Source organism: Ips typographus, linkage group LG16 (genome assembly GCF_016097725.1).
Source record: "Ips typographus isolate SLU linkage group LG16, UJ_Ityp_2.0, whole genome shotgun sequence".
Taxonomy (NCBI): domain Eukaryota; kingdom Metazoa; phylum Arthropoda; class Insecta; order Coleoptera; family Curculionidae; genus Ips; species Ips typographus.
Genome location: NC_138437.1, coordinates 5724827 through 5741257, shown reverse-complemented (window position 1 = coordinate 5741257; position 16431 = coordinate 5724827). Strand labels below are relative to the sequence as shown.

General features: G+C 32.9%; 2 protein-coding genes across 2 annotated transcripts; one reads left to right on the top strand and one right to left on the bottom strand.

The window, feature by feature from the left end:
* Positions 1 to 2075: 2075 nt before the first annotated feature.
* Positions 2076 to 2874, bottom strand: LOC145738963 (uncharacterized). Its single transcript, XM_081994177.1, has 2 exons — positions 2388 to 2874; positions 2076 to 2323 (listed from the first exon to the last, which is right to left on the bottom strand). The coding sequence occupies exons 1-2, from the start codon at positions 2718 to 2720 to the stop codon at positions 2246 to 2248; spliced, it is 411 nt and encodes a 136-aa protein (XP_081850303.1). The 5' UTR covers positions 2721 to 2874; the 3' UTR covers positions 2076 to 2245.
* Positions 2875 to 7897: 5023 nt separating this feature from the next.
* Positions 7898 to 15576, top strand: fs(1)M3 (female sterile (1) M3). The gene is made up of 30 exons (XM_081994527.1): positions 7898 to 8003; positions 8062 to 8173; positions 8232 to 8434; positions 8486 to 8685; positions 8978 to 9095; positions 9149 to 9305; positions 9363 to 9463; positions 9515 to 9713; positions 9774 to 9895; positions 9948 to 10043; positions 10112 to 10319; positions 10372 to 10571; positions 10630 to 10774; positions 10823 to 11038; positions 11095 to 11324; positions 11375 to 11610; positions 11666 to 11760; positions 11820 to 11969; positions 12025 to 12206; positions 12275 to 12446; positions 12501 to 12805; positions 12860 to 13177; positions 13231 to 13459; positions 13513 to 13721; positions 13774 to 13948; positions 14009 to 14324; positions 14380 to 14599; positions 14655 to 14804; positions 15024 to 15225; positions 15280 to 15576. The coding sequence occupies exons 1-30, from the start codon at positions 7977 to 7979 to the stop codon at positions 15489 to 15491; spliced, it is 5505 nt and encodes a 1834-aa protein (XP_081850653.1). The 5' UTR covers positions 7898 to 7976; the 3' UTR covers positions 15492 to 15576.
* The last annotated feature ends 855 nt before the right edge of the window (positions 15577 to 16431 follow it).

Below are 16431 nucleotides of genomic sequence, written 5' to 3'. Positions count from 1 at the left end.
GAATATACAACATTATTATTATGTCTTCATTTATATTCATTGTTAATTAATACTATAGAATTTTGAAACTTTTTCAAACGAATGACGGAAAAAATGTGGTGGAATGTACCGAGTTTTAATTGTGGTAATTTCAGTTTTGTTACACTCAACAAAAAAGGGTTTTTGTCACATACAATGCTTCGGGGTGCTTTATAAGCAAGCCCATAATTTCGATGCACTATACTCAATGCATTGGATAATTGCGGTGCAGTAACTGTGCCGCAAGTCCACCACAAATTACAGTTTTTGCAAAAAAGTGGTTAATGCAACCCCATAGTAAATACCAAAATCCACTAGTAAGACTTTTTGTTTTTAAAATCCAATGTGGCTCAGAATATGTTTCTGCTAGTCCTTTGTGTTTACTTGTGTTAAAATAGTGTTTTTTAAACTGACAATGCTTAACAATCATGTTATGCAAAATCTCCCTTTTTCGATTCAATAGGGTCCAGACAAATCGACAAATGTATCAACTGCAATTATTTTTTTATGACAACGTAACGTCAGCGGCGTAGAACTACTAATCTTGACAATTTTTGTTACAAAGTAGATTAAATTTGCTGTCAAGTCTGTTATTCAGCAATTAACATTGAACTGATCAATATGCATCGTTATTCTCTGCACGTTCATTAATATAACGATGATGGCCCCAAAGGGTTAAAATCGAAGACGATGCCGTTTCGCAGCTTTTTAATATTAATGTCACCATAATGGTCTGTTTAAGGACGATAAACTTCGCTAAAGGGCAGTGGGATATAAATTTAAGGGCTCCTTGAAATATTTAACACCGCAGACAAACGCACACTGAATAACGAAAATCACTTAACTTACCTCTCGAAGGGGGTGAATTGTCTTAAGGGCTTTTTGCGGGTTATACTGAAAGCATCTTAACTCTTTACCTTAAATTGGTTTATCAGTATGGATGGTAATGCTCAACAACAAAGAATCAGAGTGAAATTTAGGGTGTCCCACGAAGGGAGACTACAAATAGGAATAATAATATAATAATCCAGTTGACTATACTGGAATGAAGGTTTTGTTCTTTGGTTATCAAGCAATACAGCCTCTCTGATGAGCCTAAAGAGAGAGATTAATAAACCAAAAAACAAAACCTCAAAATTTTTTATATTTTATATATTATAACATAACATTCTATTGTTTTCGAGTAATACAATTGAACGTAACACTATTGCCTACTTTATAGCTCCAAAAAAATAACTTTCATTGAAAATTAGAAACCTTAAAACTGAAAACAGCGTTTTGGGTTTTGTAACAGCTTTTACTAAATATTGGCTTTAATTAATGTAATTTATGTTTTTAGAAAGTGAATAGAAATAAAACAACTAAAGTTATAATAACATGGGGGGTGTTTCCAAAATGACTGTTTTATTTGCAAACTTCAGAAATCAATAGCTTCAAGGATATTTAAAAAAACTCACACAGTGTACTACAATAATTCTCTCTAAACAAGAATAAAAGCTAAAATATATTTGGATCACAGAAACATGTGAAAAAAACAAAGAATTGGTTGTCTGGTTGCCTATAAAATCAGCTCAGTTTTTACAAAAAGTTGTTCAAAGAAAGAAGAAGAGGTAACAGGTAGTTAGGAGGACAAGGAAATACAGGGTGTCCTCTAAGTATATGGCATAAGTTCAGGAACGTGTAGGGGATGTAAAAATAACCCTAGTTTGTCATATAAAATAAATTACCTAACCTAACGGAGATAGAGAGCCCCAAAAAGGTGACGAGCAGTTTAATTTTGGTCTAACTTCAGAACAAGCCTAACTTATCTTTTTTTTGTAACTAGCTAACCAAATTCCAAATTAAATGTAATTTACGTAAGAAACAAAACTACTCCACAAAGTAATCGCACCATTTATTCTATATGAATTTATTTTAAATTAAAAAAACTTTTAATCAAATTTTTTATTCATACGTACCTTATAGTATTTTATATACTTACGTGAGACTGCCTTACTTATTATCCTTTTTAGATACTTCAGTAAAATTAAGCATGGAATGTAAAAAATGCAACAACAAACAATTTTCCACTATTTATTTAATTGGTCAAGTTGTTTTATTATGGAATACATATTTGATCTTAGATCTAAACATTTTGTTTTTTACAGTAAAAAAAAGTTAAACAAAAACGTAGACAAAAAATACACAAACCTTTATTTTACCGCAATATTCTGTAGTTACTTCATCCTTAACAGGTTTTAGTTCTTTTCGGTATGGGCGGGTACCTCAACCGCATTTTCGCGATGTGGAATGTACTTTTTTTTTCCTTTTGTAAAGAAATAAATTAAAAAGGAAAATGCCAGAACAAGCACCACTGCTACTAAACTCACAAAGATAATTTTTGCAATAAACAACCTTTTCGATCGCAGCAAATTGTTGTCCTGATGTTCTTGAATTTCTTGAATTTCCATCATTTGTTGTCCAGAATCCCCAGATCGTTGAGAATCCCGGTCCAAATTATCTTCAAAACCGTCTATGTCAAATTCTTGACGTGCTGTTTCATTTGCTGATATATTTTCTGAAGCATCTGAAGATTGGATGTGTTCCATCTGGATGGAATGAATTTCTTCCGCTTCAGGCTCAGGCGCAGTTGTGAATGATATAATCTGCATTAGGTTCTGTCTGAATCTTGCCATGTCGTCCATCTGAACTTTTCTCTCCATTGTAAGTAGATTCAAACTTTTTTTACACTGTCACTTGACTGAATTGAGTGCGAATAAAATGCTGTTTAAGGCTTGTGTCACCAACACAGTTTAACGTAGTCTTTGCTTTGTTTCGAACTCGCAATATGTCATAAAAACTAATTACCTGATATCATTATTTCGATTGATTAGTTGTCAAAACATTGCAATAAAATTATGGTTGCTTTAAAATGCAAGCGTTTAAAGAGTATAATAGGCCGTGTAGTGTAAAATAAAACCAGAAATTATAATACAGGAAAATAATAAAAACACCGTAAAATTCACAATGGTTGCAGTTTAAAACTTTTAATTGAAGTTATCTCTAAATTTAACGTTTTTGCTCATCTCCCGAGAGGAATCAGATATTGAGCCCCAACAACATAATAAAAGAGACGATTCAGTTTGATCCAATCAGGCAAAACGTTCCCTTAAACGCGTTGGGTGGAACGTATGTTAAACCGTTCCTTTAGTCGTTAATTTAGGTTTTATTGTTACGATTTCAAGTTGCTCGTTCAGGCCAGGCTTTGAAATTATATCCAATAGTAGGCCATATAATTCAGTGAGAAGGAAAGTAAAATTTATAACTGAAACAAAGTTTAAGTAAAACATTAAAAATAATAAATGTATTGTCATAATTACTATCAAAATAATAAGATTCCTGAAGGGGACTTTTTATAAGACTTATTTTGTGGCAATGTGCTTTGATTTTCTTGCAATATACAGGGCCGTATTTATGAAAAAATATATACATTTTTGAGCACTAACCAAACCTAATATTTTTAAAAAAACAGAAGAAGAATCTGTTGAAATGATTGTGATGTTGAAATTCAATTTCTTTTGAACGTATAATGGAGACTTTGGAGAAGATCAGTGGATTCTGCTTAGACATCTTTGACCGTTGACCTTTGAAGGCATTTGACCGTTTAGATCATACAGAATAGGAGGTGCAGCTTCTTAGCTTAAAGCATAAACAAGCCAGTTCTGACAAAGTATACAGACTGTGCAATCCGATATTTAAATTTTCAGACATTAAACACAAGGAAGTCATATTTTATGACTTGAATAAAACCCTGTATATATGATTTTAGTATCTCCTTAAAGAAGTGCTGCACTGTAAATTTTCCCTTCATTTTTATGTGAATGTCGACTTTAAAAATACAAAACTAGTTTACTATTAATCATATGGGGATTAATCTTAACCTACAAACCTCAACTCAGATGGTAAGATAGGGAGATGAATAATGGATATAGCAAGTAAGGTAAAATCAGATTAACAGCACTAATAGTGTCGCTGCTGACAGACACAGTAGACAAGGGACAGGTTGAGGTAGGTATTGGCGATTATTGTGCATTATGCTAAATAGCAAACTGTTCCTAGGCTTGTGTGACGTTCGCTAATCAATGCTACAGCTGCAAATTACATCCCCGAGGAATAACCCCATTAACGTTCTTGTAACGTGACGACGACGTTTTCACTCGATGTTAAGTTTCCCCATTTCCATCAAGTTAAGTCTTAATAGCTCCCTCACAGCCGCGAAACAGTTTAATTAGTATGTATTTCAAACTTTAGTGCAGTTCAAATTTGTAAAAGAAATCAAGGTTTGAATATGTTAAGAACAGGATTGATCCATCACAACAGCACTTGTTACAATACCCAAGATGTTATGGTAGTGGATGTAGATTACTTAATCACTAAAAGACAATAATAACAACACAGGCGTTTTTAAATTGAGCTTTTTTTGCTGCATATGAGAAATCTTATTACTGATTTATTTAATAACAGCTTAAGACTTTACCACTGTCACTTTTTCTCTTCTGCAACTTGACAAAATCATTCTGGCAATAGGTTATTGCCATAAAATGAGAGACAGTATTAGAACGGCAATTTCGTAATTAGTGTGGGTCGTAATAATTTATGACCTAGGATAGCCATTGCTAACAGGCACCCTGTTAATAAGCTAACTTAATTATGGCAAAATCTACAATTTAATCGCGAGTTTAAGCGCACTCAGCACTATGCATTATTATGCCATCGATGATGCATAGTCGCTTTACATATTAACTGGAAAATTATCTTGGGTTAGATGCTTTTGATACTAACATTGTCCGAACCACTAAAAGTTCTAGAAGACTATAAATCATTTTACATTGTTTGGGAGTATAGAGTATCCGTAAATTCTGTTTTAGTATCCTAATCCCATCAAAATTCACTTAAAACAGACTTAAAACTATAGAAATATTTTTTTTAGTACCTCAGTCATCTCCGGTTTACAAAACCAATAAACATTTATCGACTTCCGACATTATACCAAGCCATAAATACGTTTAGAGCTAGCTGTACAACATTATTTCGGAAACGCATCGTTCTAATATACTTTTCTAGTTTTACGGTTTTTACAATGTATATTTTATAGCAGATCGTAATGGTATCTTTCATTTGAATAGCCAATTAAAGCGGGATAATGGATACTGAAAACTCTTTTTTGTTTTGTTACAGCAAGTAGACAAATTGAAATTAGTTTGGACATTAACTGTTTTAGGGGTTTATCCCTTTACTGACGTAAATTGACCAGAAAGCAGGAAATGTTGTTTAACACCTGCAACAAAAGTTTAGTCTTACTAACTACATTTATTTGAAGGTAATTTATTTAAACGTTTGAAATAGGGAAATTAATTACATCAAGTCACAGATGAATCCCCCTGCTTTCCTGGTTACAAAATCCTGTAACAAGACTATAATCACCCCATACACAACCTATTAGTTTAATTATTAGGGTAGAATCTTAAACGTACAGTTTTGATGCCTTAGTAGGTCTAGAAAATTGGTACAAACAGTCGTTTAGCTTAAATTGCTTGCAGGAAATGAGTCTTTAAAGGAAATTAAATAAGAATCTAGTTCAGGTCGCGAAGTTCTTATTTCATTACCGAGGAAAAATCGGTTCCTCCCCTTTTAATCAAAGAAGTAGTTCAAGCCAATAGACATTGAATTAAAGAAGAATTGAGTCTTCCAGTTTTATCAATTTGCTTTATTTTCAGCGCCCTTTTCTTTAAGAAATTATTTACTCCCCTCTTCGGGAACGATACCGTCTAATTCTAATTTCCAATTTTAAATTTCTTACTGTTGATCAGATTACGAGTTAAAACCCAGAAAATAACCTTAGATCGCTACTTTACAACCTCATGCTTGATAAGACTTTGTAAAGATTTCATACTTAGCACTACTGTTCATATTTAAGTTGGATATTAATTAAGCCTTGTTTAATTAAATTACTTTTATTTAAGAGTAATGCTATATAACCAGTATAGTTTTCATAGAAGTTCCAATATAGTTATATCAAGGATATCGGTAAAAAGAAGTTAAAAATAGGCTTCTCCACTCATTTTATAATTGAATGTTACCCCCTTCCTATTTTTTTACTTTTTTACGTCAATTGTCATAAGAGCCTTACGCCACAGGGAAGTAATTAAGGTAATAGCTAGTAAACCTAAATTTAGCTTATCTGCACGTCCAACGTTTAACTAGAAGAATGGTGATTTCTCCCTCTGTTGTTTCATTTGTGTATCTATAAAACGACCATAAAAACAAAGAACCTCGCTTTATCCGATGTCATTTTAAACGTAGGGCTTTGATCCTTTTTCCGCCAGTGCCAATTTCATTTTAATTTTATGAAAATTCCCGACATACAAGTCGCCTCGACGCTCTACCAAATAAATGCAGATTTCCAATACAGAGCACTTTAATAGCATACCCTAAAAGCTGAACTACACTATTCAAAGAGTCGTTTTTCGATTGATATTGCTTGGATGTGGCGGAGTTTACCCAATTACAAAAACAGCATCGGTATGCATTTGACAAAATATGGTTAGTCGATATAAACAGATTGTGCGAAAAAAGCCTTTAGGGAAGTGTCCAAAAATTAATCATGTATTTCATCCCTTCTACTATTGTTGGAAACAACAGGATTTTCGAGAAGCTTTTACATGAATGGGGGTATTAAATTCCATCGGACTGATGCAATTTTACTGAAATATCCTAATGGTGCAAACAGACTTGTCGAGTTGACAGTTTTCGCGTTAATTCGGACGGACAGACTTAGCGACAACCCGAGCCTGATATATTGGTTTCTATTACATGTCGTTTCGGTAAACCCTTATATTTAATGTCAAATCACATTGCATATTTAGGTTTGTCTAAATTTTTCAAACCATCATGTTTTTATACATTATCACACCATAAAACCTCTGTACTAATAGTTTTCTGAATATGCTACATTTTTTGTTTAAACTATGCGGATGACACAACTTTAATTGTCTTATCTTTGATGATAAATAGTAGCAGGTATGGCTAATAGTATATCAAACTGTTCAAGTAATCTTTAAAGTGTGAACCCCTTTTGTACAAGGTTGAAGTGACTCTTGAAACCATCACACAAATCCACCCTTCTCCTTCTGAAAATTGGGACAACCCACTGCGAAAATCCAGTGTAACTACTAAAGAGCTGTTTTGATAAATCCCATATCCCATCAGCGATTTTTTTGGGCCACCCTAATAAAATAGTCCCGCATACCAGGGCTCATTTAATAGATATAAATGAATGTCGTTTTGTTACATATTAGGACGATTGCCAGTCATCTAAAGCGGGCCATTTCAACGCAAAAGAATGACCACGATATTATGCCGGACCGTTTGAATGACAGACTAATCTTTCAGTGACATATACCGAGGTTCGTTTATAAATGACCAGCGATCGCCAAATGCAAATAACATGTAAATGTACGCGCGTTATAGCAATTCGGCAGGTCCGTATCTCGGTTTACTGTTTCTTTTTAAAGGTGGTTTAACGAATTGCATAGTCCGTGTCTGTAAAATGAACGGAAAATCTATAGCATGTCAGTATGCGTACATTATAGCCCTCATGTCCACTCTCTGGACAAAAAGACAGGATTATACGGGGCGCTGTGCCCTTACTGACCACCCACTGGTCGAGTTGTGGGAAAATGCCCGATTTCGTTTTAACCCTGTCATTTAGCTTAATCAAATTTTTATTTCCGCATTAAATTGCTTCTAGTTCATTTGGCTAAGTGTTTTACCCCTTTATTAGCATTCCAATAATAAATTGATCGGAATTTAAAATTGTTAAGTCCACTTTTATCAGCACATTCCAAGCATTTTCTGTTTTTTGGTTGGCATAGGTTTAGTTCAGTACCCAACACCGTTCGTCCGATTCAGTTTTAACCATGAATCTTTATTTGCATATTTTAACAGTTAGTTATATTTTCTAGGTAAACAGAAGTAATAAGTAATTTAATACTGATCTTTCAGGGTGCTTTATGGACAACCCTGACAGCTGCAGAGGTGGGTTTAAACCAATATCTTGAGGATAATATAAATCGTTTTGTCGAACGATTAGAAGACAATATTCCAGAAGCTCAAGGTATGAAAAACAAAATGTCGATTATTAATATTCTGTGGAAATAATTATACATTTACAGAATCTCTTTTGGAATGGTCGTTCTATCCTACCTCCAGATTTTCAGAAGCATCCGAAGATGTTCCAAATGTGCACATATATACTTTATTCAATAAAACCTTTATCACCATGGAAGATGAAATCTTTATGGCAACCTCAAATAAATCTTTAAAGATGGAGTTAGTTGGAAATTTGGATCATGCAAATCATGCTACATATTTAAAGGCAAGAAGCCATTTTTTGACAAAACTTACTTTCTAATATGTTTTTTAATAGGTAATTGAGTATAAAGGTACAGGGTACATGGCACTTTCCACAACAAATGAAGTGACTTTCTATGAAATAACCAACAGTACTCCAAGCTTTCTACATAGTATTTCCGGCTCAAAGTCTTCAGCAGGATCATTTTTTGTTAATCACGAAAATATGTATTTCTTGTCGGGTACCAACAAAGGCCAATGTGAGTCCTCATTAAAGTAAGTATTATTTACTTACTTATAGAAAATAAAAATAAAATTATGTGGTTCCACCTACGAATTTCAAAGGAAAGTGTATTTGTGGATATAATCAAAAAATGATATACTGATGTTGCTAACATTGCGAAAATTTCTGAATGTATTTAGTTGATAATTGAAATTTTTCTAATATCAGAACAGTTTATTACTGAATTTTACACAGTGTAACATTGACCAAAATTAAACAATTTGGCATCCCCATACAAGATTCATTATTATTAATATGACAGTTTACCACTCATTGAAATTTCAGAGTCTATAAATGGTTGGGTTCTCACTTTGATCGAACTCACTCAATCATAGTTCCAAGTATTAATATCATAAATACCTTCCAATACAACGGATTTGAAATCATCATTTTATGTCATTTGGTAAGATTATAGTGCTATGTTAATAAATCGAGTACTTCACCAAATATATTTAGGATGCCATCTCAGTGTACTTGTTCAATCAAGAAAGCTTGCGGAAAATTCAGCATCTTGATGGAGAGATAGCAACTCACTTAGACTTGTTTGTACAGGATAGTATTCCATACATGTTAACCTACCAGCTAGGTAAACAAAATTTATATAGATGGGCTGGTAAGTTATAATACTTAGTAAGACTAATGACTTTGACATCTGGTTTACTCTTGACAGGTTTTGAGATGGTTTTAGTCAATACATTTAACTGGGACCATTTTGGAAAATCTCTGGTGGTTTACATGAACTCAACTCCTTACATCGTTCAACCCAAACTAGTAAAACAAATTTAAAAACTCCTGCTTTAATATTAATGACATTTGCTTTAGGATCATTTGCTGGTATTGAAACCAAAGGGCAAACAAATAATTTGGTATAAGGAGAAGCGTTTTTTTAATAAGTTTTCGACTGTACTTGGAATCGACAAAGGTCAAAATTCAAAAGGCAATATAACTTTTATAGTCGGCTTAAACGACGATAACATAATAAACATCTATTCCATGTCTTTCGAGGCTGACGCCGGAATAGGTAAATTTATTATTTAGATATAAGAATCGTAAAACAAATTTCAATTTACCTGTTTTATAGAGACCGAGCAAGACGGAATGCTTCCTACATGTTTCGATAATTTAGAAACTAAACTTAACGAGCGAAAAAAGAAATCAAATATCGTGACAACTAAACATCTTGAAAAACGTCAAGTCCATCAGGTGCTTAAGAAAATAGTAAATAGATTCTCGACTTTAATTAATAAAATTTCAGGAGGACACAAACATCCAGAATAAATGGAAAAATATCGTCAATAGCTTAAACGAATTGAAACTCGTTTTAAGTCTTAAAGGAAATGTCAGTCAGTTCGTAAGTTTAATACATTAGCTTCAAATTATACTGTCTGGACTAGATTATAGACAAATACTTTATTTTAGGCTGTAAATAATAACGTCGTTATACAAAACATTACTTTAAAAACTGCAACCGCCAAACAGTGGAAGTGTAATTTTATTAATGGAAAAACATGGACCCCAGTATCGTGGTTAGCTCTTAATGGAACTCAAGCTGTCCATAATTTCGTAAAAATTCACACACTGAGAACACGAAACTTAAGATACATCCACAACAATACAATCTTCAATAGTATTTTACAAACTTCATTTAAAATAAATTAATACAAGGAACTTTTTTTCAGAAATGCTAACTAAACATGCGATTAATACACTTGAAAATTTACAAGTAAAAAAGTTGGTGGTACCCAAAGTTTACACAGAAACTATTAATAATATTGAAGTTAGCACTATAGCCAAAACTAGTAGTTCTTTGCGCCTTCGTGGCCTGAAAACATTCAAAAACATCACAACTCTGACAGCCCAAATAGAAAACTTAAACGGAGTAATTTAATCCAAGTATGTAGGATGTTTAACGTGTTAAATTTGTTTTACAATTTTAGATAAAAGTTACAAACCAAATCGATTTTTTGAAATTCTATTCTCATGTGACTGTAGAATCCATACAAGTCAACTCAGTCAATGGCATCAACTGGAATGAATTCAAAAACCAAACTTTCAAAATTGATGAAGACACCAATATAATTGGTATGTAAAAAGTGATCTAAAATTTATTATTTATTCGTAAATTTCCAGGAAACATAACAATACCGAAACTAAAGACAATTACCCTAAAAACCCCATTATTAAACCACGTGCCAGTCAGCAATCTATTAACCGTAGCAACTAAACAGAATGTAACTCCTACTCTAATATTTAACCATATACAAGCTAAAAGAATATCATGTGACACCCTAAATGAGGTTGAGATTTCCAATATAGTCCAACTAGATCAAGATACTTCAGTAAAAGGTTTAAAATTTTTGTTATGTGTGTATGTTTTTATTGTCAAAAAAATCAACTTTCAGGAAAAGTCGTTGTGGAAAATTTGTTTGTCCGCACACACTTAGAAACACTTGGTGGAAAACATTATAATATCAGCAACAACTCACTAGAAATGTTTTTGGGAAAACAAGTCATTACATCTAATTTGCATGCAAAAGATTTTCTTGTCAGCTCAATGGTTAAGTTAAACATAAGTGGGGAACTATATACGTTTGAAAATTTGAGCAATTATTGGAGCAAAAATGATAACCAGGTAAGTAACAAACAAACACAAAAACATAAATTTAGTATCATTGTTTTCAGTCAATTCCAGTACATTTTGAAGCTCTGGAAGGGATGTCTGTTCAACACTTACAGACTTTCTCTTTAAATGAAGTTCCAGTTGGGATTTACGCTACAAACAACCCAACCACAACAATCACGAGTCCTCTATTTCTAGAAAATGCCACTGTAATTGGAAATGTCACTATCGAGAATAACGAAACTAAATCATTCTTGGAAAAATTACACTCTGAAGGAGTGAGAAAACATGGTGTTGAGTAAGTGTCTACAATACGTGTGCTCAAATTTGCTTATAGTTTCTTGCATTATTAGATATATAATCAAGGGAAAAAAAATATTTCATGATAAACTTACATCAAATCATTTAGAAACTTTTGAAGAAATTCACCAAAAACAAAATTTATCTAGTAAGTGTTCACTTCATAAAATGTTAATACACATAAAATAATTAAATTGGTAATTTTAGGAGATCAAGTCTACACATCTGTAATTGTTAAAGGAAACTTTTCAGGAATTATTGAAACGGAGAAGATTAATAACATCAGCAGTTTAGCAAATCAAACCTCATTGAACAAACCTCAAAACTTAACTAATCTCTCTTTGAAAAACGTTACAGGTAAATACAATATTAAAATTGAGTGTCAAAGGGACTTTACAGTGAACTTATCCAGTTCAAAATCTACACGTAAAATCCATTCACGGCATCAAAGTGGAAGATTATTTAAAAAAACTTGACTACATTCAGAAGAGTAAGCATCTAGAAAACGTCATGGTGACCGGAAACTTGACAGTTTTCAAAATTGAAGCATTAAAAACTATCAACAGTTTTGACGTTGTCAACTTACTAAACGAGGTAATATATTGTTGGTTCTTCTCCGGAAGTGGGTTTCACTCCATTTGAAAATATCAAAATATTTTTAGGATACATTTGACTTCAAGGGAGGTGTAAAATTCGCTGGAAATGTCTATGTAAACTACCTAAAAACAAAAGTCATAAATGACATAAATTTTCCTATTTTAACTTCGAAGTGCTTTCATAAGAAGTTTAACCAAACCGTCACTGGCAGGTTCACTTTTAATGACTTAAAAACTGGTAAGACTTTCTCCAATACAATTTCTGTTCCAAACAGCTAAAGTTATTCTACAGAGCATTTACATACTATATTAATCAACGATGTCAATGTTACCAACCTCATTGACACTTCCGATACATTCCAAACAATCTCAAGTGGAGTTATTCTAAACAACAGCGTTTTCTCATCTATAAAAGCATCTAAAATGGAACCTTGCAATATCTACCAAGCAATGGAAAGTATCTTGTCACCTCAGACAAGGGAGTGGCCTGAAGTTGAGATTATAGGAAATGTGACTATAATTGATACAAATAGTGACATTAAGAGAATTCTAGAGAACACTGTTCATCCAACAAAAAGCAATACCATCTCGGCTCCTGTTTGTATCTTCAATTAAAAAGTGTTCCTAAGTGGTTGACTGAAGAATTTTTAGGTTTTTATAGCTGGTGATGTAACATCTCGGAAAGTTGACTTACAAGGCAAACTTAATGAAGTTGTGTTAAAAGAGTTGATTGAAGATGTTGTGTTGGTCGATGCTGAACATGAACAATTTATTACTGGACGTAAAACTTTTGCCAACAAGTTATTTGCGAATTTGGTAATTGTCAAAGAAAATGCTGACGTCTATGCTATTAACGATATGGAAGTTCGTAAGCTTTACCAACGAATTATTTCTAATGAAAAAGTCAACGACTTAATAATCCTCGGGAAAAAAACATTCTTTGCTGGTCTACAAACTGATAAATTCATGGTGTGCAACTTAATCAAATCATTAGTATAAACTCAAAACTAACAATCTTGCAGACAAACAGAATATCTGGATTGTTACCAGATGATGTGGTCACTTTATCCAACTCCACTTTTACAGTTCCAGAAGTAATTTTTGATTCACTTAACATTACCAACTCACTAACGATCAAGGATATTAACAACTACGACTTGAATACTGTCCTCAATAACCGATTACTGCTTAACGTAACAGAGAGACAAGTAACTAACGCACTCCACTTCCTTTCCACAGTAACTATCGAAGGTGAGAGTTTATAGTTAAATAGTATTTTTTATATTCACTAAAACCATTTACAGAAAAACTTCAAGTAGCAGCAATAAATAACATTCAAATAAAGAACGTGGTATTTGACATGGACCAGCAGGAAATTACAGAACCCAAACATTTCATGCAGGAGTTAACTATTAATGGAAATCTAAGTCTGAACTCTTATAATTTTATTGCAGTACCTACAGTGTTTAATAACTCAGTGTCGCGTTCCAGTAGTACTGTGATTAGTACTTTGGTATGTAGTTTATTAATTATATATGCATTGCAGTAATTAAGACCGTTTTTAGAGTATCTTAAAATCAACTGAGTTTAAAGGAACCCTAACTGCATCAAAAGTCAATAATTTTCCACTTGAATATGTGAATAGTGCGTTACAAATTTCCAAAATTCAGGAAGGGAAGATTAGTGAAATAATCGACGAAGCTCAAAATGTCATCCAATTGTCTTCATCGCAACTACAACGTGTGTTAAGATACGCGCTGTATAATATAATTTAGAATATAAAAAAAAAATATTTTTCAGCTTGGGGAGATGAGTTTATGTATATTCAAAACACAGAAAACTTATTCCAAGTTAAAAATAATAAAGCAGTTGATGTCAAAATTACAGTGATCCAAAACTATTCTCTGGTTCACATAACCAGTGAAGAGTCACACGATAAGTGTCTCCTGCCAATAGGATGTGAGTGTTTCGTACAACACTCTCTGGAAATCTCTCCTGATTTATCAGTAAATCCTTTACCACAGGAACTACCACATAAGAGAGTATTTAGCTTCAATAATGAACACGTAACTGTGCACGTTCTTATAAATAGTGTTAGTAGAAGCCAAGAGTGTCGGTAAGTTTCTACACAGTAAAATTAAATTTAACTAAATAGAACTGCTTCTTTTTAGATTAAACAACACGGATGATACAGTATACATTACCTGGAATGTTAAGGGCAACTTAACTAAAAAGAATTATATATTTCCGCTTTCCGTTACAGACTATATTAGTGATGTTGGCTTTTTTACAATGAATGAAATCACGTACCTAATGATAACCCGATTTTACGACCCTTTGTTGGATACTCACCAGTTAAATTCAACTCTTTATAAGCTTAGTTACGACAAGGTAAGAAATTAATAATTAAACATAGTAAGTAGAATAAAACCTTATTTTTATTTAGGAATATGTATTTGAGGTTCAAAACATTCCGTCCTATAAAGCTTCATCGCTTCATCTAATGGAGTCAGCACAAGGAATTATTCTAGTAATAGCCAATCAAGCAGATACACCATTTACCAACATTTTTAAATTTGATCAAAACAATGAGAAAGTAAGATGGTATATACAGAGTGGTTCGAGTGAAGGGTCGTTTTTCTAGGATATAGCTCAAATATATTGTCACCTTTAAGATTCTAAGCAATTTTGGCTAATAGTTACACATTATTTAGCCAGTATGATTTCCACACACACTTTACTTGAATCACCCCGTATATTCTGTTAACAAAAATATGTAAGGTGTCTGCGTACCCTTATATTTTATTTGGTTTAGTTTGAGCTTCTAAGAATATGGCCTTATGGATGTACTAAAGCCCAAGGTATCGTCTTAGCAGCAGACAGCTTCTTGATCCTAGCAAGCAATGATGAACCTCTTTGGGTACTAAAATACCATCACAAGTGGAATAACTACTATGCCTATCAAAAAATTGTTTTAGATGAAACTGTAGTTAGTCTTTCATCTTTTTATCTTGAAGGTAAAAAGTAAACGTTTTGTTGCAACTAACAGTTCATCAAAAGTACTTTTTCAGGTTTCAATACACGTGAGGCTTTTCTTTCTGTAGTAACTAAGGATGGTTATTACCATATTTACAAATTTTACTACATGGATGGATGGGTACTTGAGTTTGAGGGTATTAGAACGGGCTTAAAAGGATTGGTACCCTTTGAGCTGGACAATCAGCTTTATCTTTTTGCACCTTCTATTAGTGAATATTTATTCTTACGGGTTGTAACGCGTTGATACGTCAATGTACAATCTAATTTGTTAATTGTGCGGTTGTATAAATGGAAAAATTTTATTACTAAATTATTGTTACAATTTTTAAGTTGTGGTTTTTTTGCCTGACGTAATGATTTCTTATTGATACTATTGATCATGAACAACTTTTATATAAAAATGGTTTTAAAGAAAAACACTTTGTTACACTATTTTGCGTAAAATTAGGGCAAACTTAGCTAGCAGTAAGTCACCAAAGTGTCACAGATATACTTTTTTAATTCTGGACACTTTCATGAAGGAAACCTTACCCTGGGGGTTTAATTAGGAGTTGTATATGAAAATGCTCAGATAACTACTCATTCTGCAGAGATTTGAGCCATTTGCTGTAAATATTACCTTAACGTAAGTATAGTAAAAGCACAAATGTCATATACTTGTGTGACGTATACGAGTGGATATAAGCTAATGTATGGGCAAAAACAATGATGCTAGCTAATATTTGACAAATATCTGTGCCCACTTTTACAGGTTATAATATCTTTACTCAATATGCAATAACTGTTACTAGCTCAAACATCTTGAAGGTGTTAAAACATCAAATCACGTATTTAACGAAAGTAATTCAAGCACGTTTAGTTAATGTTGCTTTGACTATGGCCGCATTCGTTTTGAGCGGAGCTAAGTGACCTCACGATGACGAAATTTGGCAAAACCATAATCGGTCCAACTGTCAAATTACGTCATTGTGACGTCACATACGCTCTGTTCACTCAAAGTAACGTGCTTATACCGCACACGATGATAAACAAATAATAAGTCAAACTGAAGTTTTTGTTTTACAATTTTACCATGCTAATTATTTTAGCTCTGATGATCTGTGTCTTCAAATCTCGGCTTTTGCTTTTATAGTTACAAGTGTTACAACGGTTAACCGAATTAACTGTTAACCACAACAATATAC